We start from the raw sequence: 27,284 nt of genomic DNA on the forward strand, positions 1-27,284 counted from the left end.
CATCAATAGAAACGGAATGTTGTATTAGATACTTTTCTATGGCTAAGATACCATAACCAAGGCAACTCATAGCAAAAAAGAATTTAATTGGACTTAAAGTCACAGAGAGTTGCAGAGAGTCCATGATGGCAGAGCAAAGACATGGCAGCAGAAACAGCCCAGAGCTCACATCTTTACCTGAAAGCAAGAGGCAGATCTAATTTAAAATGTCAGCAGTCTTTGAAAACCACAAAGCCCTCCCCCATGTCATACCTCCTCCCACAATGCCGCATCTCCTAATCTTTCTCAAATAGTTCCACCAACAGGAGACTAATTATTCAAGCATTTGAGCTTAAGGTTAGGGTTAGGGTTAAGGGTTAGGGCATATGACATCCCTATTCAAACACAGCAAGGGTGATGTTAATAACTTACAAGTCAGTCATAAACATTACATAACAATGGAGGTAAAAAGCTCTACTGCATGCAGAGCCCTGGGGTGGAGCTGAGAAGTGTGAACTAACAAACACAGGCCCTGACATTTGCATTTCTGCATCAGAGCATCTACAATAAGTCCAATGAAGATTGTTGACTTTTTGTAAGGAAGGGAAGTGACTATGGAAGACAGGTGAGGAAATGGGCAGAAGGAAATGGCACACGAATGAGTGATTATCTACTGCAGAACCAAGTAAAAATGTGTTTTCCCAACTTACTCAGCTTGCCTGGTAAATCTGTATGTCTCCATGCCTTCACGTGTCTGGCACAAACAGGGATACTTAGCCCGGAAGTATCTCGGGAGGTGTTTCATTCACTATACCTGTGTGGATTGTGGTCCAGGGTTTCCGAAAGATAGACAAGGATTATCAGAGCAATTTCTAGGGCTTCCTGCAAATGTAAAATTCCAACCAATAAATCTGAAAGACTTTTTTACAGTATGCCCAAGGACTCATTATGGCCAGTGTCCCATGGTTTCGCCCGGAGCCATAAAGGCTATTCATGCAGGCTTTAGTTTAAATCCTTGTAGGAAACATTTGAAATCAGGTTGTTATTTTCCTGCCTTTTATAACTGAAGGACATTGGTTAAAAATGACCCAATATGTCCAAGGAAGTAGAACCACCTGTCTTCTGGACTTTATTGCCCCAAGAATGCACAAATAAGGTAGAAAGCCAAGCCAGTGAGAAAAAGTTGTAGAGAAAATAACAGTGATACAGATGATGGTGCTGACGGCGATGCAGGTTAGGGGAAGGATTCACGATTAGGCAGATAAGGTCCCATCCGTGCTGCAAATATATACTTGCAACATGTGCATGGCTCTCAGACACACCACCCCCAGCCAGGACAGGCTTTTGCAGAACTTTGCATAAGTAGGTTCTATTTTTAGCTGCTCACTTTAAGAACCTGTGTCATGCCGGGTGGCTGGGATGCTATCTGCGCTTTACAGATGAGGGAACCGAGGCCAGGAAGTTGGGTCACAGCTGCTAGATAGCTTTGCTGGTGCTACTTGGAGAAGCTAACCACTACATCTTACTACCCTCAGCAACAGGAAGAGGGGTTGTTCCAGACTATCATCCTGGCTGTCCACCTGTTTTCTGCTTCTTAGACATATTGCCTTCCCATTCATAGATTGTTCTAGATAATTTTTCCCCAGTGCTTTCAAAACTGTGACACTGAACTCTCTGGGGGCAGGGTAACAAAATGAGGGTAGACTATTAGTGTCCTTTCTAGTCAGGCCTGATGCATGAAGGCAGCAGAACAGGCATTAAAGGCCACATGCCTGGCACTAGCAGTGTGTATGTAGCCTCTTAGCACAGCCATGTGAGTGTGGTCCCCTCTCTCCATCCCAGGGAGGTGTGTGAATCGCAGACTCCTCTGCAATGGGGACAATGACTGTGGAGACCAATCAGATGAAGCAAACTGTAGGAGGATTTATAAAAAATGTCAACAGGAAATGGAGCAGTACTGGGCAATTGGCAATCTGGCCAGCGGGTGAGTTGCTGCCGTCATGCTGGGTTGACGGGAAGCCACAGTGGTAACTGGAATTCTGAAGGGTAGACAAGAGGTGTGAAGGGACGGTTGCTTGCTCTCCTTTCTGGAATAGGAAGTAGGTGCCTCTGAGGTCGTGTTCTCTGAGGTCAATTCCATGTTGTTCCAGAAACACATATCATGAAACGATGCGGGCCACAGGTGTGTTGACACTGTTACTATTCAAGGCCTAGGGTGAGCCTTATGCCTAACGTTCAGCATTTGCTGGGTCAGTGGGTTTCTAAACCCACCTCTTGTAGCCTATAGACAACTTACATCATAGGTTCTGGCTGCTTCTATGTCCCTCGTTCCCAGAATCCACAATACTGAAAAGAGGGGACTTCTGAGCACTATGTGAAGTATTGATTTCTCAAGGTAGGTCTGTTGTTCACGTGCATCCCAGCTTCTGGGTTTGTGAGCACTGGTCCACTCTTCTGAAAGGTCAAATGAGCGAGGTCAGAAATGGCCAAAGAGACCCATTCAATCATCCCATTTCCTTCCACATTCTGTAGCGTCTAAGCCTGCAGATGGATGAATGGGAGCATCTCTTTCTGCATGATAAAGATCACTGTAAAGAATGCCACGGGAAAGGCATTTGTGAATAGAATTTACCTAGATAACTGCCAGTCTTGACCTGTAATGGTAGTTCATCAGAGAGAAAGAGACTCTTCACTTGGGAGCTCCTCTCAGGGGCTCTGTAGTAGCCATATGTACCCACTTCCAGGATAGGAAAACTGAGGCCCTGAACGCTTAAATGAACTGGAAAGGAGCAGAGAAAACATTAGAAGTCATTTAAAGTCAGTAATGGAGTCCAGCTAAGCATGGAGGAGAGCTACTTGCCTTGGAAGGAGCAAGGCCCACTGGCAGAAGAACAAAGGACCAGAGACAGGGCTGTGAAAGTGTGTTGGGAGTTGTCTGAGATGAAAGAGCTGAGCTGGTGGCACTGGAGAAATGGCTCAGAGGTTAAGAGCTCTTCCAAAAGACCGGGCATCAATTCCTAGCACCCACAAGGTGGTTCACAACTGTCTGAAGGGACTCAATGCCCTCTTCTGGCCTCTATGCACTGTTCTAGGCATGAACATGGTACACAGATAGCACATGCAGGCAAAACACTCATGCATAAAAAATAAAATAATAATACACAAATTTTAAAAAAGAGAATGTTGAATTGATATGAACCAGATTCTCATAGCCTTTGCATGCAGAACCATGAGTTTTGAGTTTCGTTTCATGGGATTTGGTAACTTCCAACAGAGAGGACAGAACTCCAAATCCTAAGCTTCCCACCCTGTCTGTACCTTTCTTCTAGGATAAATCTGTTCACGAACACTTTCGAGGGCCCAGTTCTCGATCACCACTATTATGCTGGTGGATGTTCCCCCCACTACATCCTGAACACCAAGTTTAGGAAGCCATACAACATAGAAGGCTACACCCCACAGGTAAGGCACATCTAGGTAAGCTGCAGCGGCAATGAGGGGACCCCTGCCTGGGCACTCTGTAGCCTGAACGCAGTTCTTTTTCTTGGAGCCCCAGTGTCTTCTGGTACCAAGTGGGTGGACCCTAAGCCAAGACCTTGTGCTGATGGTAAGCTGTGTCCAGCAACAGAGCAGGTGCCATAGCAGCAGTAATGTTAGCCTGATGATATCATAGCTATGCCAAAGCCAGAGCCTAGGATTCGGTATCACACAAGTGTAGCTGGCTTGTTAGCTTGTTGCCTACGCAGTCCTAAATGCTCAGAACCTTTATTTTCCTATCTTTATGTTAAAAGGTATAGGCTTCTTCCCTGAACTAAGACAATCAGTGAGAGGTTGTTGCTAAGTGACATCACGGTACCTGCAGCCACAGAGAGTCCCCAGCTCGTGTGAACTATTGTCCTCATCATTACCATGCCCTTGCCTATCAGGCCAGGCAGTGATCTAAATATTTAAAGTTATAAAATGATGCACCCCGGGGGCTGAAGACATGGCTTGATGATTTAAGAGCAGTTGCTGCTCTTGTAGATAACCCAGGCTCAGTTCCCAGCACCCACAAACCCTACATCAGATGGTTCATAGCCATCTGTCTTTCCAGTTCCAGGGGATCTGAAATCTTCTTCTGGCCTCCATGATTACCTTCATGTATGGAAACACATATATACACACTCAGGTGCACACACAAACACACACATATACACACTACATGCAAACATACATGCACACAAATAAGTCTTAATACTGCATGCATATAAGTCTGTACTATGACTCAGATATACTCCCAGACATGGCAATAACAGAGTAGAGTATATACGCTGCCAAAATTCATGCAATTGAATGAAAAGATATTTTGCTTTAGACCAGGATCCATTTTTCCTTCAGGTTCCTCATCTATGTAACAAGGAGAAGTTGACTGAGAAATCCATGTGGATGGTGATTTCCATGACCACAGATACGTAGTTCTAGAAGTTGGACAGCGGTCTTTCTCCTCATGCCCCTTCTCTGGTCCTTTCTGCAACAGTTACTTGCCATCAGGGGGAAGAAATAGCCTAGGACTAAACAACCCTTCCATCAGTCCAACCTCCCAACCGCTGCTTTCCAAAGAACCATCACAGGAGACAGATCACAGCACAGACATTACAGGCAACTTCCTCTCTCCTTACGCAGCATTTGCTGAAGGCTCTGACAGGCTCCTGTGTCCTGGTCCTCAGGAAAGGTCTAATGAGAGGGACAACTACCATCTCCATTTTATACATGGGGAAACTGAGGCCTAGAGAAATCAGTTGTCCCAAGTCATCCACCCAGAAGAAAGCAGTAAAGCAGTACCACTGGGCCAGAAGCCAACTCGGGCCATGTCTCTGCTGCTCCCATCCTGTGCTGCAGGACTTTAAAGAAATTGCAAGTTCCCAGGTGCCCATGGGAGTGGAGGTAGAGATACTGGTCACTCCAGGTTCATCAAGGTCCTGTCTCTGGCAGTTCCCCTTTGCAAGGACAAGGAGCACTAATGACTTAGCATATAGCTCTGCTAAGTTCCCTAAGTCAAGGGTGCAAAGCAATCTCCTTCAGTCTTCACTCCCCTGCCGCTTCCTTGTCCCAACTCCAGTGCACCACACTCTACATAGCACCTCCTTGGTTTGTGACTCCTTGTTCTGATTTGGTCTTTCCATTCTAACTGCCTTCCTGTCCCAGAATGACCATCCCACTCCTTCCTCTCTTGGCTCATGTTAGCAGTGTGCGACAGTCCAGAACCAGAGATATCCCAGGGCTAGAATGTTCTCTTGCCGCACGTTCCTGTTTCCCCAAGTCTTCCATCTTATGATCCGCTTACACCAGCAGCCAGGCACTGGCTTATACGCTCCCACTTTGCTTCAAACTTCAGTTCAAGGCCAATCCACAGCTCTAGACATCCCCATCCCCTGCTTTCCTGCCAACTAGAACCCAAGTGAAATCCAGCCTCTGAACATGAAACAGAGTATTGAATGTCTGTCTGTCTTGCTGAAGTAGGCATCCTGAAGATCTATGCTGTCCCCAATAATTTTTGTGTTTTCAGAGTCACTGGCTTACCTCCACATACAGTAAGAACACAGTGAATGTCTGATGAGGAGGATTTGAACAAAAACATATTAAAAGCACATTTTTCTTTCTATAGACCCAAGGCAAATATGAATTCGTACTTACAGAATATGAATCATATTCAGATTTTGAACATAATGTGACAGAAAAAGCAACCAGCAAGTCTAGTTTCAAGTTTGGTTTTAAAATAGAGAAGATTATTGAGTTTGGAATTAAAGAAGAAAGCAACGAAGGCAGACATTACATTAGCAGAACCAAACGATTCTCCTACACTGTAAGTACCTGTTTAATGCTTTTACTTATTCATTTGTAAATTTTATTTTATCTTCAATAGTTTCATAAACATATTCCATTCCCCTTCCCCAACTCCTCCCAGATCCTTCTACTAACTCCCACACACCCAACTTAAAGTTTTCTCTTGCTCTTGAAAAAAATCAGTGTATTGTTTGTAAATGTATGTGTATTGTTTTATGCTCATAGCTGTGTCTGTATTCTACATTCCACCCGGTCCAAGCAAACAATTAAAGACTCCATAAATCACATCTTAGTTTCACATTGACTTACCCATGTAGTGGAATTTCCTTGATTTTTGATATGCCCTTTCCTTTGGTTTACAATAAACTTAATAAGCAGACTTGCCCAAATAAAACCTATCTGGAGGATTTTCAACCCACTACAGCTTGACCTTTGTTTGAGATCAGTGTCTGGAATGTGACCCAACTCTTCTGGAACTTCTTAAGCATCTGGTAGGACTGCCTTTACTACACCCCTCCCTTCTCCTGCTTTCTTTCTACCTCTTACCAGTTTCCCATGTGGTTACTAACCCAGGCTGCTTTTCCTTGTGCTGCCCTGACACAGTGTGAATCCCACCTTGCCCTTCACATGCATGTGCTGCCCCAGAGATGTTCCACAATGCTAATCTAATCACTGTGTAGTCCTTGGTGACCACAAGTTAACAGAGCAAAGGGAGCAGGAAGCGGGTGGGGTGATGTGTTAAAGAAGCAGGTGATGGGCGACTTTGAGACTTTGAATTCTGTGTAAAGAAGGTGTGTGTTTTTTACTAGTAACTGAGAACTTTCAGCTCAGGACTGATGTGATAGGAAATTAAATGGGGATATGAAAGAAAAGAGACCAAGACCTAAAGTTTACAATATTGTATATGAAAAGAAAAAGAAAAGAAATCTCAAGGGGTTCCAACGGGCCCCTGCTACAGATATGGTTGCCAGTAGGAATCAGGTGGTCAGCATTAAGTAGTCTGTAGCTATCTTTCATTTGTTGACTCATCTTATGGGCTGGGGCTTGTTGGGAACAGAGCTGTTTCCTTCCTCTCTAGACAGGGTGGCACATAGTAGGTACTCACCATCGAGCTGTAGGAATGAAGGACAGGACCAACCACCAGAACTTGCTTTATTATAATGGAAAACAGTGGGTACCTTAACATATTCTCTTCTTTCTCCTCTTGCCTCCGCCCTGAGCTTGCCTCCCCAATACAAATAGCCAATTTTACACAGCTAACATGTATGTCACCGGATATAAGCCTTGGGTCATAAGACAAGTTCTACAAGGTTCTTTTTGTATGGTTATGTGTATTATCTGAAAAATCAGATATCTTTATGGGTTACAGTGTGATAATTTGCCTCATACATGTACTATATAACGACAAAATCAGAGTAATTAGCATTTGTGTCTCCTTAAACATTTGTAACTTTTTGTGTTGGGCATCTTCACACTTGTCTCTTGAAGCTCTTTTTAAAATATATAACAAATTGTCTCGCTTTCATAGTCTCAGTCCAGTGGGAGATGCAAGCCTGTAAGCAATATATCACTGTTAATCATTTATATCAGTTGCAATATAGCATAATGTATATCATAAAGGAAATAGAAGTGATGTGTTATACAAGCTTTAAAAAGGAGTGCTTGTCTGGGATTTCCAGGGATCGTATTAAATAAGCAAGAGCTAAATAGGGATTTGAAAGGAACATAAACGCATGCCCAGAAGAAAGGGAAGAGCTCAGAAGCAGAGGGGTGAGTGAGTGCACAACTATGTCATGCAGGTTTGGGGATCTGTACAGAGCTGGATTAAGGCTGATAAACTGTGTGGCAGATGGAGGTGGACAGGCATGGAGAGGAACTCTTCAATGTCAGGGCAGCTGACACTGCTCAGAGCACTGTGGATAGGATGTGAAGGGTATGTCTCCAAAGTAAGAGAGTAGATTACTTCTGAAGGCAACAGTGAGCAAGTGTACCCTTGTTTTGTTTGCTTTGTTTTTGCCTGGAGGCGTATTATCATATTATTATCAGAGGATTAGGATCTTGACTCTGACTAGGGCACTGAAAACAGGTTATCGAGGAAAGGGAGAAGACAGGGGAAGTTTTATAATAATATGCCAACTTGGATAATAATCAGAACAAGACTCCCAGAGAATGCCTTTGAGTATTTGGGGACTGAGGAACAGTATGATGGGACTGAGCAGGCTATAGTAGGCTATGTATGTCTCAAGGGAACTGAAGCAAGGGAACTTTCTAAAGGTAAAAATGAGGGGACTGCAAACAAAGAGCCTTGTCCACAGGAACCATGGGTGACAGCATTCGGGAGCCAGGCAGCAGCTGGACAAAGGGTCTTGAAGTATGTGGTTTTGCGTACGGTTGCCGTGGCTGTCTTCCATGGCTAGCTCCTATGGCTAGACAATCGTGAACGAGCGCTTATCCTTCCTAACTTCTGGGCCTGGTGAATTTTTACTTTCTTTTTTTTTTTTTTAACTTCCTGTTAGGCTTGACCCAGCCAACTCCATTTTGATCTGACAGCTTTCATAAAGCTACAGAGAAGAGCTAGAACCTAGGAGGTTCAGAAAAGTTCCCAGTGACTACGCAGGCAGTCATGGTGGGAACAGAGGGGCTCTGAGGCACTGGACAGGGGGATGGAGTGGCAGCAAGCCAGGATGGACAGTGTGGGTTTTTAGTGACAGCACAATCAAGGCTGCATAGTGCTTCAGCTGCAGGACTCGGGTAGGGTAGACTGTAACTCTATTTCCTCCATCCCTGCTTCCTCCCATATGCCAACCCCTCATCTCACATGTTCTGATACCTAGCTCTCATCTGGCAACACCAGCATCCAACTCCAGGGACACCAGACTCTGTCCTAAAAGGTCCAGAGCAAAGAATTGAGGCTTTACACACTATTGAGGGAAGGGCCTCTGCTGCAGCTACACAACCCAGCCACTGCAGTGTGTCCAAAACTGAGACAAACATGTACATGAATAGGAAGGGTGGTGTTTGCAGAGCAGCCAGTAGATATGTTCTGTGGGTCATGGTTTGCTGACTCCTGCCAACAGTCACCTTCCCAGAGCACTTCGGGACTTGAATTATTTGGGATTTTGTTTACAAAAGATATATGCAAATGGTTACGGCTTACAAGTTAGCAAATTCTACGGCCCCATCTTAGTGGCCTCTAGTGGTTACGTTCATCCTGCAGTGCAGGTTTCTGATTTTCCTTCACTGTCCACATTTGCTCCTGTAACAAGATCAGTGCTCATCCAAGCTAAGAAGGATGCTAGAATATTTATGAGAACTGAAATCTTCCCTCAGATATCCTAAAGGAATCATAAGTGTGAAGACCCCGGGGCAAAAAACTCCCCGCTCACGATTGCTAAGTGTAAAGGTCTGATCTTTTTTTTTTCTATGCTGGTATTTCATCTAGAAAAGCAAGTTTCTGCACGCGCGCTCTGTCCTTGAAGTGGCGCATTACAAGCTGAAGTCCAGAAACCTCATGCTCCATTACGAATTCCTTCAAAGGGTCAAGAGCCTGCCCCTGGAGTATAGCTATGGGGAATATCGAGATCTCCTCCGTGACTTTGGGACCCATTTCATCACCGAAGCCGTGCTTGGGGGCATCTACGAGTACACGCTTGTCATGAACAAAGATGCCATGGAGCGAGGAGGTGCGCCACCTGGGGGCCATGCCATGGCTGGCCAGCACAGGCCGGATGAGGAATAGGAGAGTCTTACACTAACATTTGGGGGAAGAGCTGTGAACTGTGCTCCCACGTTCCTCCCACTGACTGGCCTGGCTGTACCTCCACAGAGGCCCTGGAAGAGTCGTTATCCTCCTCCCTTTGGCTAGGCTGTCTCAGTCCTCCCAGTCCAGCACTCTCTTTGGCTGAGCCTCCTCTCCTCGACTAACTATATCCCATCAGATCCAAGCTCGTGCACTGAGTCACACGCGCATCCTGAATCACGGGATCACTGCACCTGGCTTCCTCTGTAGTTTCCACTTCTCAGAAATGGTTCCACCATCAAGCCAGAGACATGAGCCAAAGCTTAGGCATCGACCTCAATTGCTTTTTTTTTCTTTTCTATTCAGCAAATTTCTTCAGCTGTATCTCCAAATTTTATATTCTGCTTCATTTTTAGTGTATTTTCCTAGGTATATGTATTTCATGGTTGTTTTTTTTTAATTTTTACATGTGTGTGAGTGCATGCATATGTGGGCTCATATGTACATAATAGCCTGTTGATTGATATAGCTAGTCTCCCTAGCCAGCTTGCTGTGGGGAGAATACCTTCAGGGATTGTAATTGCATAGAGGGCACCTTCACATGGATTTCTGGGAATCTGAACTCTGCTCCTTATTTTATAGGACAAGCAGTTTGCTTGCTGAGCCATCTCCCTAGTCCTTATATTAATTTTTATAGTTAATCTTAACCTCATCTTGGGACCAGCGCTCCATTTACTCTGATAAATGTGAATTACAGACAAACCTTTGAAATGGTTGATCTGTTCCAGTAGGACCAAGGTTATATCCAGATTCTGTCATTCTGTCTTTCCACCATCTCTGGAGGTGATGTACAAGGTGCTGGTCCACAGATGACAGTTTCGCTAGTGAGTCCACAGACTATGGTCAATTCCAATGCTCCTCTCCCTCTCTTTCCATCTTGCCTCCAGGCATTCCTGATTTTTCCAAATGCCTTCAATTACCCGTCTAGAGTATGAATCCTGCTTTCCAATCTAGTATTCTCCCTCAGAACTGCGCCCTTGTCTGGTTCTATGAACTGATCTGGATCACATGGTCCCATCAGTGGCGAGGACTTAGGTATGATTCCAATGTACTTGCAAGAGGACATATGATGTAAAAGCATGTGTTCTGGTCTCCAGTCTACCGAGATCAAAGGTACCTTCCTCCAAGAGTTGTTCCAAAGGTTCTTTCTATGGTTTCTAAAACTGGCCCCCAGAAGCAGCCTAGAGAACCCTACAATTGAGGAAAAAGTAAAATTGATGCCACCCTTAGAAATTTTTCAGAGGACTTCCAAAGAAAGAGAAAATATATATAATTTCCCACATTTCATGCAGTTAGCAAATTTGCATGATCACAGGGGCTTTTTTCCCTTGAGACACATTATTTCAATGAGATTTGAGTTTCAAGACTTTAGAATACTCTTGGGGAAGTTATGGTCTACATTAATAATGCTAGGAAGCATGGTAGTTAACAACCTTCTTTTTGTCAGCCAGACTTAAATCAAGATTCAGTTGCTTTTTGGTCATGATAGCCCATCACAGCAAAAGTGACCCTAACTAAGAGAATACTGAGAGACTAGAGTCTGGTGTTTAGAGGATGACTGAGTATGTGACCTCTTTGGAAGATGCACATATCCTTCTTCTTGGAGAACAGGAACTTGTGGCTGATCTTTACAGGGTCTCTGTAATTCCCTCTATACTTCTTGTCTTCAGATTGATGACATGTTCATTTGAACCTCTGATGCCAGGAAGGTTTAAAGTTAAGAGTCAATCGCAGGAAAATGGACAGAGCGAGTTACCTAGGAGGTCATGAGTATCTTTCCTTCTTTCCGCAGATTACACTCTTGACGAAGTTGCTGCCTGTGCTGGAAGACGTTTCAAGTTTGGTGGTACCATCTATCAAATCTACCTCAATTTGGATGTGTCTGAAAAGAAATGCAATGACATTCTGAATGAAATCAAAGGTGAGACAGCTTCATGTGACTCTCTCTCTCCCAGCCTTTCTCTCTCACCATTGGCCCCAGGCTTTCTTCAAGTGTGGGATGTTTCAATGCATTTCAATGAACATAATAATCTATCCAATGCCCACCTACTTCCTACTAGTGTAATGAATACGTAAAAGTGAATGAAATTGAATTTCCATTTCACAATGAGTACATAAAATAGATAGAAGGCCAAAAGTTCAATATCCAGGCTGAAACCTTAGGACAGAGTTTCCAGAGCTGTGACTTCCAACCTGAGTACTATAGCATTGTAGTGTAAACAGTATCACTTTGCTCTAGGAGCTGAGAGTTGGACTGGCTAGATATAGAATGGTGGGGGCCCAGGCAAGATCTCAGAGACTGGGCCTTACCTGAGACAAGGCATGCCAAAGAGATTAAGAAATGTGGCACACCACTAACCACATGGCAGAGACCACATGGCAAAGGACATACAGCAGAAAAAGATATGCTTGACTTGGGGGTTACAGCTAGTCTTAGTGTAGAGGCAGGGTCTGGGAGCAAAGGCCTGTATGGAGTCTAGGGAGATGGGAGCCTAGTACATATCTAATAGGAATGAGGCTTGATGGTAGTGCTCTGACCCCAGCTCTTCTGCTCCCTCCCAGGTTCTGCCGTGTGGAGTATCCCACACTGGAAACAGCATTCAGTAACTCACAAACACAGGAATTAGCTGCCAGCCTAGAGCAGACACTTACACTCGAGATTGAGTTGTATATATTTTTGATTATTTGTTCATTGTGATGGATATATAAAACATAGGTGTTCTTTTAAGATAGCTTGTAACTTAATCCCTATCCAGGTCCCTGAACAGGACATTGCCAGAACCCACAAAGCCCCACTAATTACAATGTCCCCTTCCCTGTCTGCCCAGCTATTTACTAATCTGCCATCTATTTACCATCTGTGTGTCTATTTACTTATGTCTTTCTGTGTGTCTATCATCTATGTACAATTCTCTTTGTCTGTCTGTGTATCTCTATCTCTTTCATCTCTATCTCCTGTACGCTAATTCAATAAGAGGCATTTGAATACGTTCATCATGAATCTTCCTTCCTTGTTCTCTTCATTTATGCTATGCATAATTGAGTAAGTTTCCAGTTGTCTGAGCCCCTATCACTTCCCTATGGTCAGGACCATGTCTTGTTCTCCCGTGTCTCCCAGACACGTTCACTATTAATCTACAAATCACAGTATCTCAATTCCAAGGCATAACAATCAATCCTTTGATTCCATGCCACTCTTCCTGCCCATTCCAGACAGAAATCAGAGGAGCACTATGGTAGAAGACTTGGTAGTTCTTGTGCGAGGAGGGACAAGCGAGTACATCACGAGCTTGGCATACAGAGAGCTGCCAACTGCTGAACTGATGAAGGAATGGGGCGATGCTGTGCACTACAACCCAGCAATCATCAAGATCAAGGTACCTGCAGCCGTCATACCCACTCCACCTCTGTGTAGAGCATGGATTCTGAGAGTCCGCAATGAGCTGTGTATGGAATGTTTAGCTCATCAAGGCACAGGCCCCATGCTTGAGTTACTTGCATTATAATAGAAAATAGATATGAGGTGAATAGTGTTAGAATACAGCACTCCATGTCACCTAAAGATCCCAAGTTCCTCGCTTGGTCCCCAAGCTACTAAGGGAACCACCTACCATACTTTAAGGAAATAGTAGAGAAAAACAAAGACATGCCTAGATGAAAGAGGCACTTAGAGAGGACATTAAGTCAGCAGCATACATAGCCATCTCTTAGGATAGTATAAAATGTGATGATAATAGCTAATGTTGTTTCCAGCACCTACTGAATTCACAACACTCTGCTGGGGCATCAGGAACGTTATCTAGAGTGATGCTTTCAGTGGTCTTCAGATTTAATCTGCTTGACTTCTCTTGTGACAAGCCAAGGGTCAGGAGGGTCATTGTCATCTGTGACAGTTCCAGAATCTGTTAGGTCTAGACAAGAGAAACTGACTTCTTTCTTCCCCCATGTGGGCTTGGTGGATAGAAAAATAATGATTTTAACCACCTGACTCCCACACAAGAAACTTGCAGCTGTAAATAAACTAAACAGATGCTTGTTAAAACAGGACTGTCACACACATCAGCCATGGTAGGTCCTTGCCTGTGGGGACATCTGCACAGTACCCATAGTGTGCTTTACATCACTTCCTCCTTGCTGCTGTCTGGACTGTCATTGATGGACCGATGTCCATCCCCTGAGAATTCTCTTTGCAGTCAGGGAGGGAAAATGGGAGACTGGACCTTGACAAGAGACCCCGACGATTTTCCAACAGGATCTGTATTTGCACATCAGAGCATCATGCATAGCTTTACAAAACAAGAAGGCTGCCATTCAATTCTTGCCTCTGTATTTAGTCACTAGTGACACACAGAGCAGGCATCGACAATCACAATAGAGATACCGCCAGCCACGGGTTGCAGGCAGCTCCAGAGAAATCCAAGCTTGATTGATGCCCCGGTGACATCAGATGGCATCACAGCCAGGTGTGAGAGAGAACAGGGACTTCAGAGGAAAATGGGTATCTGTATTTTAGCTCTGTACTATGGTATCCTATCTGATATCTATTAAAGCAGAGACCTACGAAAGATGGCTTGGTTACCCAGTGAGGAAAAATGTGACTGTCTGGGGCTAGGGATTGTCACATGAGGTCAAACTGGCGATGTCAAGTGGAGGATGATAGAGGAGAGTATTTTGAGGAGCACAGCAGGAGAGCGTCAGAAGTGCAGAAGACCTCTGTGCACCTCTGTGCATCTGTCACCTGCACTGAAAACATATGTTCATCCATCTCTCCGCTTCATGCACTCTCTCTGCTCTCAGAAACTCCTGGCTGCTTCGCATTATCTCAGAATAAGGCCTCTTTACAGAGGCAGCTTTCCAAGAGGCTGGAGTGATGGGTGATTTTTAGGAGAGGAAAGCCCAGTGGATAAACAATTTCTGTGCCATTGCCTGAGTATAATAATGTGTCCTTTGAGAAGAGCGGAGATGAGATTTCTGCAGATGCAAGGCATGCAAGCAAGAACGCTCTCGTGTCATTCCCAGGTAAGCACAGCCAGGAAGAGGTGGCACCTTGTTAAAAGAAGAGTTAGAGATGACAATGGATAAATAAAGAGATTTGTTTTAGCACAAAAGATAGGAATTATGCTCAAGCCACAGAAAATGAGCACATGTCTATAAAACAGAGAGATGGAAGTAAATCTGAGGATGCACTTGCTTTGTGACAACAATAAAATTCAAGAAAATGAGGAATTTATGAAATAAAAATAGAAGCTGAGCTATTTAGACACTAATCACATGAAAGGAAAGTAGCTGGATATGGGGAACCGAGGGCTCAATGGCAGAATTAAAACCCACATTGGAAACCATAAAGAACAGAATTGACACTGCAGAAAATCGAGTCAGTGAGGTGGAAGGCACTATAAAAATGCTCTTATAATAAAGAAACAAAAGACAAAGAGATTCAAACACCAACGGGAAACTAATGTGATAGATGGGATACAGAAGTAGAAATCTAAGACATGAAGAAGACTCCTTCCCGAGCCAAGGATGCGATTAAGTGCTCCCATTCATTCATCAGGCGTGTAGCACAGAATCTGCCCTGCACCCTCAAAGTGGGATGAACACAGCGTTGAAAGCTAAGCAGAAATACGGAAAACAAAACAAAACAATGTTGCAACACACCTTGCTGGCATGTTTTCCTTTTAGGAACAAATATATCCCCCAGGAGTAAAAATCAATCACCAAAGTCATCCCAGCATGCAGTGTACCAGGCACCTTAGGTCTTTAAAGGAAAAAGCTCATGGCCTGGTGAGATGTTCCTCAGTGGGTGAACTCCTGAACCATTTTGAGGCAAAACAAAAAGGGTTGTCAGATTTAGTAGTTGAAAATACAAAGCATCCAGCTTTGAAATTCAGATAAGGGATAATTCTCTTGGTTTAAAGCATCTCTGGTGTATTGCACAGAATGTACTGACTCTTTAACTGCTACTTATCTGGATATAACTGGGTGTCCTGTATTTAAATGGTAATCCTAATCACTGGTCTATCATCTGCATATGTTTCTGCATGGGTCAAGGTAGCTAGATGGTACACTTGAACTGAAGCTGATGAAGACACTGAATTGCCTAGGGTAGAAAGGGGAAATATGAATGGTGCTTACACAGAGGTCAGACTAGTCAAGGTCATGCTGCAGAGAAGCAACCAAGCCTTAGCATCTTAGTTCAATATGAGTCAGTTTCCCAATTACACATGTCCAAGAAGTATTGGGAAGCGAGCACTGCCCAATATGATCATTCCAATGTTCAGATAACAGCTGATAATGGCTCTGAAGATTGCCAGAAGAATTCAGTTACTTTACTCCATGCTCCTGCTCACCTGTCAGTAATCGGGACAAGTCACATGGAAAGCCTGAGGACCTGTAGCCCTGCCATGCACAAATCTACCTCCTAAGACTGTAGCCCTACCATATGAAAACCTGCCTCTGGGGACCTGAGGCCCTACTACCTGCAAACTTTCCTCTAAAGAGATATATCCCTACACTATGCCAGCCTGATTTTGAGAAGCTACAGTTCTACCACATGCTCCTCTGCAGAGCTTCAGTCTCGCTGTGTGTGACCCGGCTCTGGAGTGTCTGCTGTCCTATCATGTAAGCCTACCTTTGGGAAGCTATGTCCAAAAGGAGAGTTTAAGTCTTTGGATGTTCTCAAAGCAAAAGAAGCTATAAAATGTGATGTGTTAGCGCTATTCTAGTAAAACCCTGTCAGCTATGGACTTAGAAGATGGCCCAGTAATAAATTTCACACTGTACAATCACGAAGACCAGAGTTCAAATCCCTTGAACCCTTATTTTAAAAAGTCATATATGGTGGACTGCATTTATAATCCCAGTGCTGAGAAGGCAGAGACAGAAAGACAACTGGGCCTCACTGGCCAGCCAGTCTAGCCTAATCAGTGAGCTCCTCAGAACAGCATAAGGCACATGGGTGCTAAACATCACCCAAGATTGAGCTCTGGCACCTGTGTGCACCAAAATGAACATGCATACACATATACCAGAAAACAAATGTTAGCCAGTAGGTAGATGTCATCATAGCAGATAGGCAGATTGTCCACTACTGATGATGGTGGTGGTAGTGGTAGTGGTGGTGGTGATGGTGATGATGACGATGATGATTGGTGATTATGACGATGATGATGATGATGATGATGATGATGATAATGATGGTGGTGATGATGATAATGACATAATGATTTACCACAAATAAGCCCCTTATCGTGTGGAAAATGACACAATTCATAAGAAAGATACAATCCCTAAGGAAACAGATACCCATCAGTTGACTAATAAATTTCCAAACTTTTAACCTGTCTACCAATAAAAACATCATAACAGTGTTATTTTCACCTATCAAATTGACATTGATTTCAAATCTGTAATACTCAAAGCATCATAAGTGCTGAGAGGGGCCTTTGGTGAGGTAGGGTGGCAATGTAACTTGGCTGTAGTCTAGGGAGATATTTTAAATCCACTATCTTCATACTATGAAAAATGTTGATAGCTATTGATCTCACTTTAATTTTTTGTAAATTAATATGTATAAAGACAAACTGGGTCAGATACTTGTGGAAGCAAAGGCTAAAGGGACAAAGGTTTCGACTGGAGGCAACAAAGGAGAACAGCTATGTAAACAACCAGTCTGCCCTGTAGCCTCAAGCTGTGGAAAGTCCTTCTATCACCACAGGCTGAGGCACACAGGGACAGCCTCACATTGCGATAAGTGAAAAGGTGAGTTATAAAATTACATTTATACACCAATATGGTATGTCCATAAGTCTAAAAATATATACGAGTTAACAGGCAACAAAGCACATTATTAACAATCACAGCCCACCCTTGGTGGAGGTGAAACCTTTGTCAGTTTACTTAACTTTTCTGTGCCCCAGGTTTTTCAACTGTAGCAGAAGATAGAGAACCACCCAGTTCTCAAACTGCTATGAAGAGTGAGGGGGTGGGTGTATGCAGCGTGTATGTCATCTCCTTGTATGACTAAATCTGGTGACAATTATTTGACACAGTTAAGAACAAACAGGATGCACTGCAGAGATTTGCCTGGAGCATAATAGATATTCTCCAGCATCCCCTCAAAATTTTCCCAAGGTCAAGTGTGTTAAAGAAGACCCAGTGGCCATCATATTCAAGATGGAGTATCTAAGAGAGAGGTGCAGAAGGGAGAGGTGGAAGAAATGAAGGGAAAGTAGAGGAAGAAAGGAAAGAGAAGGGAGATAAGAAAACAGACAATGGACAAATACTGAGCACAGCCATATTCGCATAAATGTAAGGGGCTGGAGCCGTGGGGTTTCTGCTTCACCTAAGAAAACCATCATAGCCTGCAAACTCTGGAGAACACAGGGGTGAGACTGCTGATGGGAACTCCTGAGACACCTGTGAGGAGAAACAGGTTTTGAACTCCAAGCCTGATAGTTACCAGGATCTTCATCTTGGAGTTCTTATTTGTTTGTTTGTGCTTTAATGAGTCATGTGACTCTTGGAGCATTTCCTCACCTGACAACTGCACTAATCATCACCATGTTGTGAGGACAGAAGCTCATCAGCTTCTGAGGTACAGTGTATGTAGGGAGCTTATTCAGATTTGGCTGCCAGCTAGCACTGTGTCTTGGTAGGGAAACGCCATGGTGGTTAACGTAGGCTTTTCAAGGAGCTCAGAGCAAAAGCCAAAATCTGACTGTTGAGAACCTTGTCGGTGGTGTAAACCAAGTTCCCCTCTTTTACCCTCCCCCATGTAAGACCAGCAGGCTGGTCTCTCTGAAAACAGCCTCCGGATCAATTCATTGACCACAGACCGGTGAGACAATGGGACCTCCAAGGGGCCTTGCTTTGCCCACTGGAGCGAAGGTCAGCGTCAGATGCATTAAGAAATGGAAGCAATTTTCTTCCCACTGGAGGCTTCTATTAGGCATGATTGCCTGCATTTAGACAGACCCTAAACTCTCCAGGGCTGAATTAGGACAGGATCACAAACAAAATCTGGAGAGGAACCAGGCCCTGGAGCTGCATCCCTAAGAGGAACAGAACACAGCAAAACAGCAAGTGGGCCCCGGGTTCTTCTCACCCATAGACTGCATAGCGACTGCTGCGCATGTGCAGTGACCAGCGCCTGTAGCTTCCGGTTTACGCTTGTACTTTTCTAACCCCTGCCCCATCTCCCATGTCCACTGCCTCACTCTGACCCTCCTCAGCCAGCCATCGTCTTTACCCTTAACCCGAAGCTGTGCCCAAAGACAGAATGAGCATCCCCAAGCCTCTCTCCTTGCCAACTTACTATCAAATCAGAAAGAAAATGGCGACTGTGTATGAAAAAGTTTAAGGATTATAAAGGGACACTTGGAAGGCAGAATACTTTCGAATGAATAGTGCAGAGGCCTCTGAGGGAAGGGACTGTGAGCCTTGGAGTGCGGCTTCCTGGAGTGAGCTTCTGGATAACATGAGTGACTCCCATAAAACTGGAAGGCGTTGATGTCAGGACAACAATCCAGGCACATCAAAGAAGATGCGCCTCTTCCTACCAGACTCCTCCCTTTTCCTCCCAACCCTCCCCGCACTTGCTCCTCTCTGCTGGTTTGGTTTGGTTATTACTCTGTGAAACCATGTTGTGCATAAATCATGTGCCTTGTCCCACTGTGGGGCTGGGGATAGACAAACCTATCATAAATTGAAAATATCAAGGCAGAAATGCATTCGACCCACCGGACCTGTGGAACACAGCCTGGCAACATTGTACTCTGGGCGCTTTATGCTTCTCATGACTGAGGATCTGACTGGGCCAGATCCCCTGACTCTGGCTGCAGTATAGTGCTCTTGACAGAACCTATCACTAGCATGGGGAGTTCACAATACACTTCAACTAAAGAGGAATCACTTTCTTGCTTCCTAAGGTTGAGAGATCTCAAGTCTGACTTCAAATCAGAGACTGTAAACCACTAGTTTACACTAATGTCTTCCTCTGGCTTCAGAAGCCCCTAGAAAGAGATTCTCCCATTACAGTTATTTTGGATTCATGTCTAGCACTTAATAGGTATTCCTTGTTAATTAATTTGAGCTTGAACAGATGAACTTGGATCTCCCAGGTGGGGGAGGCAGAGAGGAGGATGTCTAGCCACATGCTGTATGTAGCATTTGCGCTGTTGAGGTGTACCCTCCTGCGTTCTCCGTGCACAGTCCTCTCTGACTGTTCTTCCCTGTCACTTTGCTTTGGCCTCTAGGTGATGTGTGTTTTGTGTCTTCTGTCCCAGGCCGAGCCCCTGTATGAGCTTGTGACAGCTACAGACTTTGCATACTCCAGCACAGTGAAACAGAACATAAAGAAGGCACTAGAAGAATTCCAGATGGAGGTCAGCTCCTGCCGCTGTGCTCCTTGCAAAGGCAATGGAGTCCCCGTCCTGAAAGGTACCACTTTTCAGAGCCCTGGGGTTCTTTGTAGAAGGCATCATCTGCAGGGATGCTGCCTCTGGGGCAACTCTTTGCCCAGTTTTACTTCCCAAGAAGTCAGGAAAATGGCAGCAGGAGGATTCTGCTCTAGTTGTCAGGGTACCTAGACTCCAGCTTCAGGGGGCTTTAGGGGCTACAGTAGCATTTAGCTGAAGCTTGTAACTCTGAGCATGACGGTCATTTCACAGGAAGTGGGATCAGCTCAGCAGCTCAGAGTTTGGGTCTAGGATTATTATAGTGTTTCTTGCTTTTCAAGAAATTTAGAGCTTAGCAGCTGGTATCTACCAACTTGTAGAATAGAGGTGCGGTGTCAGATGAGGGCATTTACAGAGTCTGTCCTGAGGAGATATTCTTCATGATCAGATGAGAGATACTCCAAGGGGGCAGATTCCTAGTATAGAGAAGCACTTCAAAAGGTCCAGAACTTGCCAAAGGTAGATGGGGCAAGACTCAAATAGTGGGGACCTCCGTAGAGGAACTTACGCAGAGACTAGACTATTACTTATGAGAGCAGCTGGCCTCCAGGACTGCTAAGGCAGCATCTGATCCTGAAAGCATATAAGTGTGAGTCAAAGATCAACTATGGAGCAATTTTCTCAATGGCACCATTTAGTCCTCATAATGGCCATGGACACCCCTTCATGAGGGTGCGCAGGGAAGGAGCAGGTCTTGCCTGATCATTTTTGGACATCCCACTCACTGTTTTGCTCCCATGCCTGCCTGATGGAAATGCAGGTGCTGGGGGTTGAGCTCTTGGGTGGTGGTTTCACAGGGTGTGCTCAAGCTCTCTGCCTGTTTTCCTCAGGATCCCGCTGTGAGTGCATCTGCCCTGCTGGCTTCCAAGGCATAGCCTGTGAGGTTACCAATCGGGAAGGTAATGAGTCTACCAGAGTTGGTTGGCCAAACACACTCTGGAAAAAATGTCTGAAAAGAACAAGAACAAGAACAAGATGGGGTGTGGACTCAGAGGCTGTCATTGTGGTGCTCAGGATCCTGCCTGGCTTTTTATCATTTCTATCCTTGAGAATGCACCATGGTGTAGGACTGCTAATGTGTGACATCCCCAAGTCCTTCTCAGATTGCGGTGGAAAGCTTGTGTCCTTTTATTATTTTTATCTAACCCAAATCCAGGGTCTCTCTCTCTCCTCTCTCTCTCTCTCTCTCTCTCTCTCTGTGTGTGTGTGTGTGTGTGTGTGTGTGTGTCCTATGTAGAAATTCCTATAACACTCCCTATCCCCTCAGTGGAATTAGTCAGTTCCTGTTGAAGATGCTCACAAGATTTTGAAGATATGTAATGCATTTCACGTTGTTCCCCCCCCCCCGCCTCATTCTGTAAGTAATGCCATATCCATTGACTTCTGCACCTCCATGACTCAAGTGTGATTTTTTTCTCAGTGATAGATGATAGATAGATAGATAGATAGATAGATAGATAGATAGATAGATAGATATAGATAGATAGAAGATGGATAGATAGACAGATGGATACATACATACATACATACATACATACATACATACATACATACATACATGATAGGCATCTAACAAATGAAAGGCTAATAAAACTTTCCTTCCCACTCCCATATTTTTTGCCCACTTTGTCATGTAAGAATTGTCAAACTCACATTCCTCTCTCATTTGTATTCCTTCCCATAACTTCTTGGTGGCCTCCTTTAAAATGGCCCAATACATTTGGTAAAGCATTAGGCATTCTCTACGCACCTCACTGTGCACTGGGCCCCTTGGCTGTGTTCTTGAACACAGCTCGAGTTCATATCTCATCACCGTCATTTAATGACTTTGACTTGAACAAGACCCTTGACCTCTCTCATCTGTGAAATGGACATGATCCTGTTTACTTCTCACATACCTGAGTTTATAATGATTTAAATCATTTAAAATGATGGCTAATACACTGGAAAAGCAAAATAAGCACTAGTTGCTTTGTTTTAGATTTATTATTTGTATTTTAGACATAGAAAATAATTCATTCTTTACAACAAGCCCATGAAGACAATACTGGTGATGTCCCCATTATATAGATAAAGAAGCTAAAGATAGTTTTAAAGGTCACCCTTCAGATGAAAGCAGAAACCGGGGTCCAGGTTAGCAAACATGGCTGACTGCACAGCCTTTAGGCAAGTCCTTCTATATCATAGTTGGCTTTGTTATCTCCTCTTGCACTTCACCCAGATCTTGGAGAGTGACCTGCTCAGAGTGTAGATCACAAGACCACAGCGTTTCCACAGTGTTTCTGTTTGGAGGAGACCTTGGAAACTGTCCACTAGCTCTTTCATTTTGCACATATTTACCAGGGGGGAAATGGTTATTTAGCAGCCTCGTCTATGGCCGAGGCCAATCCTTAACAGATGACTAGCATCAAGGCATAGAGTGGCAGTGGAATTCACCTCATTTAAAATACACCACTCTCACAGAAGATAACACAGCTCTCATGCACGAGAAACTATCCCATATCTTAATGTGTCTAATCTGTAAGCCATCCCTTTGCCCATCCCCCCTCCTGCACATTCATCTACCCTTCCATCCATCTGTCCATGCCTCTGTCCACCCACCTACCAATTCACCATCTACTACCCCATCTATCCACCAACATGTTTACCCATCCATCCATCTATCCTCCCACCCACTCACCCACCTAGTCACATATTCATTTATTCATTCACCCACCCACCCATCCATCCTCTTCCCACTCATACATGCATCTATGTGCCCACTCACATACCCATCCATCCACCCACCCATCCATTCATCTTCCTGCCAGCCATTGCTTATTTGCAGAAGGCCTTCTGTATGCCAGCATAGGTGTTGAGATCCATTGTGAGCAAATCAGGTATGGTCCCTGTCATCACAAAGATTGTGGTGTAACAAGACTAATGCTATATGAATTATTCCATAGACATATTTAAAATTTCTATGCAACAATAGCTGCAGATGCTTTGAGAGCTTAAAATACAGGGATGTGATGAAGAGATAAGGATCCGATACATCTATGAAGAAATACAAGTTTGCTGAGATCTAAAAGGCTAATGGAATTGATGATGTTAATGGGAAAGGGAGGAGTACCCTGGGTAAAGAATTGTAGAATGTGAAAATATTCTGTGATAGGAGAGAATGAGGAGAAATACCAGAGATTCAGGTTCCAAAAGCCTGTTGGCTTATTCGCCCAATCCTACCCCACCTCCTAGGACAAGAGGGTATAAGAACCAGTTCCCATTCACCTTCCTTCTTTCTTACAGACATCCCCATAGACGGGAAGTGGAGTTGCTGGTCCGACTGGTCTGCATGCTCTGCAGGACACAAAACAAGACAAAGGCACTGCAACAATCCAGCCCCTCAAAACGGAGGCAGCCCCTGTTTCGGTCCTGCTTCAGAAACACTCAGCTGTTAAAGGAGAGAACATGCCCAGCGGGTGGTCCAGCCTGAGCTCTAACCCTCACACACTGGGCCAGGCTTCCAGCTCACCAGTGCCTCCCAGGGCTAGCACCACAAAAAGCAATGCCAATCTGCCCTTTAAAGATTTTAGTTTGTTCAGTGCATGATAATTTGAGTCAACAGTGGGTTGGGCAAAACCCTAAGTCCTTTCATGGTGAGCCTCCCTTTGTCCACGCTGCACTTTGGTGACCTTCACATGGTCTGGGAGCCAAAAATTTTCTTGCTCACCATGTAGTGACAACAGGCACATCATAGGTGTTGAATAATGAAACAGTACATTGATAAGAAGTTGTTCATCAGCCAGGAAGTGGTGGCACACACCTTTAATCCCAGAACTTGGGAGGCTGAGGCAGGTGGACTTCTGAGTTCAAGGCCAGCCTGGTCTGCAGAGTGAGCTCCAGGACAGCCAGGGCTACAGAGAGAAATCCTGTCTCAAAAAACCAAAAAAAAAAAAAAAAGGAAGAAGAAGAAGAAAAGGAAGTTGAAGAAGTTGTTCATCCCTTGGTAAGCAGAGTCTTCTTCAGTAATAAAGACAGCCAATCTCTATGAATGATCTCTGTGTGCCACCAAATCCATCCCCATGACAACCTTGCAAGATAAATACATGGCAAACAGGCTTGGGGGGTTGGGGAGGAATATAATGACTTGTTCCAGGTCATACCATTAGGAAATGTCAGAATTGTGCTGCAAACAAGGCTCTAGAATCTAGGAGGCCCGTCTCTTTTCTGAATGAGCCTGTGGTTAGCAAAGAACTCTTCCTGAAATAAAATGCAGCAGAAAGCCATGTGTATGTATTTGAGGTTGTGAATATGCAGGTATGTGCACATGTGTGCTTAGGTGTCTGTTCTTGTGCATTTCATGTGACTGATCAGCCTCTGCCAGCTGCCTAGTCAGGAGAGTGGCTTTGGGTCCCTTGGCTTCTTTGATGCTGAGCAGAGGAAACAAAGCGTATGGGAACAGTCATCAAGAGACAGGCCTGGATGGTGATCAGTAACAGAAGATGACTGGGAGCCAAGGAAAGCTGATTGCTCCAGTGCAAAACGTTTGCAATGGAAAGAGATCACAGTGTCTGGGAAACAGGTCAGGGGCTCTTAGCTGTGTGGCAGTATGCACTGCATCCCGTGTTCCCTCCTCTGAGAGACTGCACATTCCACTTAGCTCACTGAGCTTTTGTACAAATACTATTTGTGGGGATGAGAACTTGAAGAGGTGGGCAAGATTACTCCTGAGGTCCAGACTATCGATATCTTAGGTTTTTTTTTAAATACTAAGTAGTCAAATCTCCAGAGGTCTTATACATCCCTTCTTTTCCATTGTTCTGTTTGCCCATGGGCACATCTCCCCTGATTTAGGATCTTCAGGTGAGTTTATTCTTGAAATAAATCAGATGCGGAAAAGCAGTTTGCTACAGGTGATTTTGGGGTCATCAGATTCGTTTGCAATCCACTTTTTTCAGGCAAGATACCTGCTTTGCATCTGTAGCAGTTGGATTTGATACTGGACCCCTAGACCTTAACACATCCATGGTACTGAAGTTTTTCTCTAGTCTGGCCTGGCCAGCTCTCTCCAGCAGAGACTGGGAAGTAGCTGCGGACTCACTGCCTGGAGCACTGGCAGGCAGCACAGCAGCTCCGTCTGCCTTTCCGTATCCCCTGTCCCCTGCAATCGAACTGACGGGTCTGGGCCCTTGTTTAGCTTAATATTATTGCTTTGCTGTCTGCTGTTATTTCAACAGGATAATGCAATAATGTTTTATCTCTTTCATTATACGGAGGCAGTATAATTTTCTTGAGTTATAATCTATCTTCTTTTAAGATTCCCCCGAGACAGGGAAGAGCCACTCTGTCTTTGGTTGACGGGAGGCTCCCAGGAAGCCGACAGTAGCACATCGAGGCGAGCACCGCCAAATTAAATTCTGAATCTCAATCACAGCCACCACTTCTAATGGGAAATCTGAGTTGATTATGGAGATGACAGCCCAGGTTCACATTTATTGCGTTTAGCAGAAATTGTTTATCCTATTAAATGTGGTCTTGAAGGAGAGACAATTGAATTGTGAAGCACCACTGAGTACCCGGGTGACGCCCAGGCACTGCTAAACTGTGTAATAATTATATTCTTATTTGTGGGCTGAACTTCCCCACGTGGCTCTTTCTGCAAACAAATGTGCTTAGGAGGTGGTGGAAACGTAATGTAAGAATTAAACAAAATAAATGCAAACTGTGCTCTCGGAGTCTTGGCAACTGTGACTCACCCCGGTGTACCTGTGCTGAGCTGAAGTATTCTGCAGGCAGAGTCCAAGCAATGTGGTTTAGCAGTGGCCCTGAACTGTGAGTACAAACGCAGTCCAAGGTACCGGCGTGGAAGGGATGTTCTTGTCCACGAGGAGCAAACGTTATGAGTATCTTTGCATGCTGAATGCCAGGACAGGAGGTTTTCCAGAGTGACCTTGGGCTAATAGCATAACTTCTGTGGGGATAATAACTGTTATAATTACTTTAGCAATAGTAATAATAATAATAGCTTCCAATTAGTGTGTTTTGCAGTTTAACCTGAATTATCCCATTTAATTTTTTGTCTGAGTTTGATGGGATAGAGTTTATTCGAGCAGTAGATGACAGCGGAAGTTTCAGATAGAATCCAGATCCTTACCAAGAACTGGGCAGCTGCATCAAGCAAGAGGGGGTGCAGGCCCAGTATGAGCTGCTGCTGGCCAGTCCACAGTCAGAGAAGGGCCATCTCTATCTTAAAAAGAAGACCCTGAAGCTAGGTGGAGGTGGTGCACACCTTTAATCCCAGTACTCTGGAAGCAGAAGCAGGCAGATCTCTAAGTTTTAGGCCAGCCTGCTCTACAGAGGGAGTTCCAGGACAACCAGGGCTACACAGAAAAACAATGATATTGTGGTTCTCAAGACTTTATAGAAAATCTTTTGAGAGAGAAATTGTGCCTGGTACAGAAAGCGTTTAGCAGGACCTGAGTGCTTTCATCAATAGAGCAATGCCCCATCTCTACATCTCCTTAGGATCTTACACACAGCAGCATGAACGTCTCCTGCTCAACTCATTCTCCACGTGTCAGCTGTCTCTTCCTTCAGACAGGTGTTCCTGTGAGGTTACGGCAAGCTACAGTGTTGGGTTAGAATGATTCCAAAGACCTATAATAAAGCTACACTCCTTCTCTTAGAAATATTGGAAGGTATTGGAAGGCTTTCGATTGGGAGTTTTTAGGTCACTGGGGCATGCCCTCAACAGGTCGTAGAACCCTAGCATCACCAACTGTGACTGGGAACCAAAACAATCCTTTCTTTTCTTCAACCTTATAATCTCATCTGTTTGGTTACAGTAACGGAAAGCTGACCCACGGAGAGTAGATATTTTTCTCTATTGCTGTATCAGCCCATACTTTGCTCACAGTAGCATTCAGCATAGTACTCTCTTTTAGAGATTAAAGACAGGGTCTGGCACTAGGGCGTTGTCAATAAATATCACATGAAGTAATGGACTAGTGAAAAGGAATGAGTTGGGCCAAGGGAAGGACTGCCTTGTGCTGGTGAACAGCCTTATAGCCTTAGTGACCTGGTGCAAGACAAGACTTCAGGCCTGGAAACCCCAGAGACAGACAGTTAAGCATCAATGAAAAGCTTGCCTTTCATCCAGATCATCATGCATTGTAAAAGAAAAGTGAAGCCTTGGAGAAGATGAGGTATCAGGAGGGTGAGTTCATCCCAGTGATGGGTAAGTCTGA

At 44.4% G+C, this 27,284-nt stretch overlaps 1 protein-coding gene across 2 annotated transcripts in view; it reads left to right on the top strand.

Moving 5' to 3' along the window:
- The window catches only part of C8b (complement C8 beta chain), a 40,275-nt gene extending 16,780 nt beyond the window's left edge, over positions 1-23,495 (top strand). Inside the window, exons 4-12 of one of the 2 annotated variants that reach the window (XM_052175591.1) lie at positions 1,822-1,963; positions 3,309-3,441; positions 5,624-5,821; positions 9,245-9,485; positions 11,394-11,522; positions 12,815-12,978; positions 19,888-20,041; positions 20,889-20,957; positions 23,344-23,495. In XM_052175591.1, the coding sequence (XP_052031551.1) occupies positions 1,822-1,963; positions 3,309-3,441; positions 5,624-5,821; positions 9,245-9,485; positions 11,394-11,522; positions 12,815-12,978; positions 19,888-20,041; positions 20,889-20,957; positions 23,344-23,495 (1,382 nt within the window). The remainder of the gene's footprint in view (positions 1-1,821; positions 1,964-3,308; positions 3,442-5,623; positions 5,822-9,244; positions 9,486-11,393; positions 11,523-12,814; positions 12,979-19,887; positions 20,042-20,888; positions 20,958-23,343) is intronic. The other variant, XM_052175592.1, reaches the window with a different exon arrangement.
- The last annotated feature ends 3,789 nt before the right edge of the window (positions 23,496-27,284 follow it).

This window comes from Apodemus sylvaticus, chromosome 3 (assembly GCF_947179515.1).
Source record: "Apodemus sylvaticus chromosome 3, mApoSyl1.1, whole genome shotgun sequence".
Taxonomy (NCBI): domain Eukaryota; kingdom Metazoa; phylum Chordata; class Mammalia; order Rodentia; family Muridae; genus Apodemus; species Apodemus sylvaticus.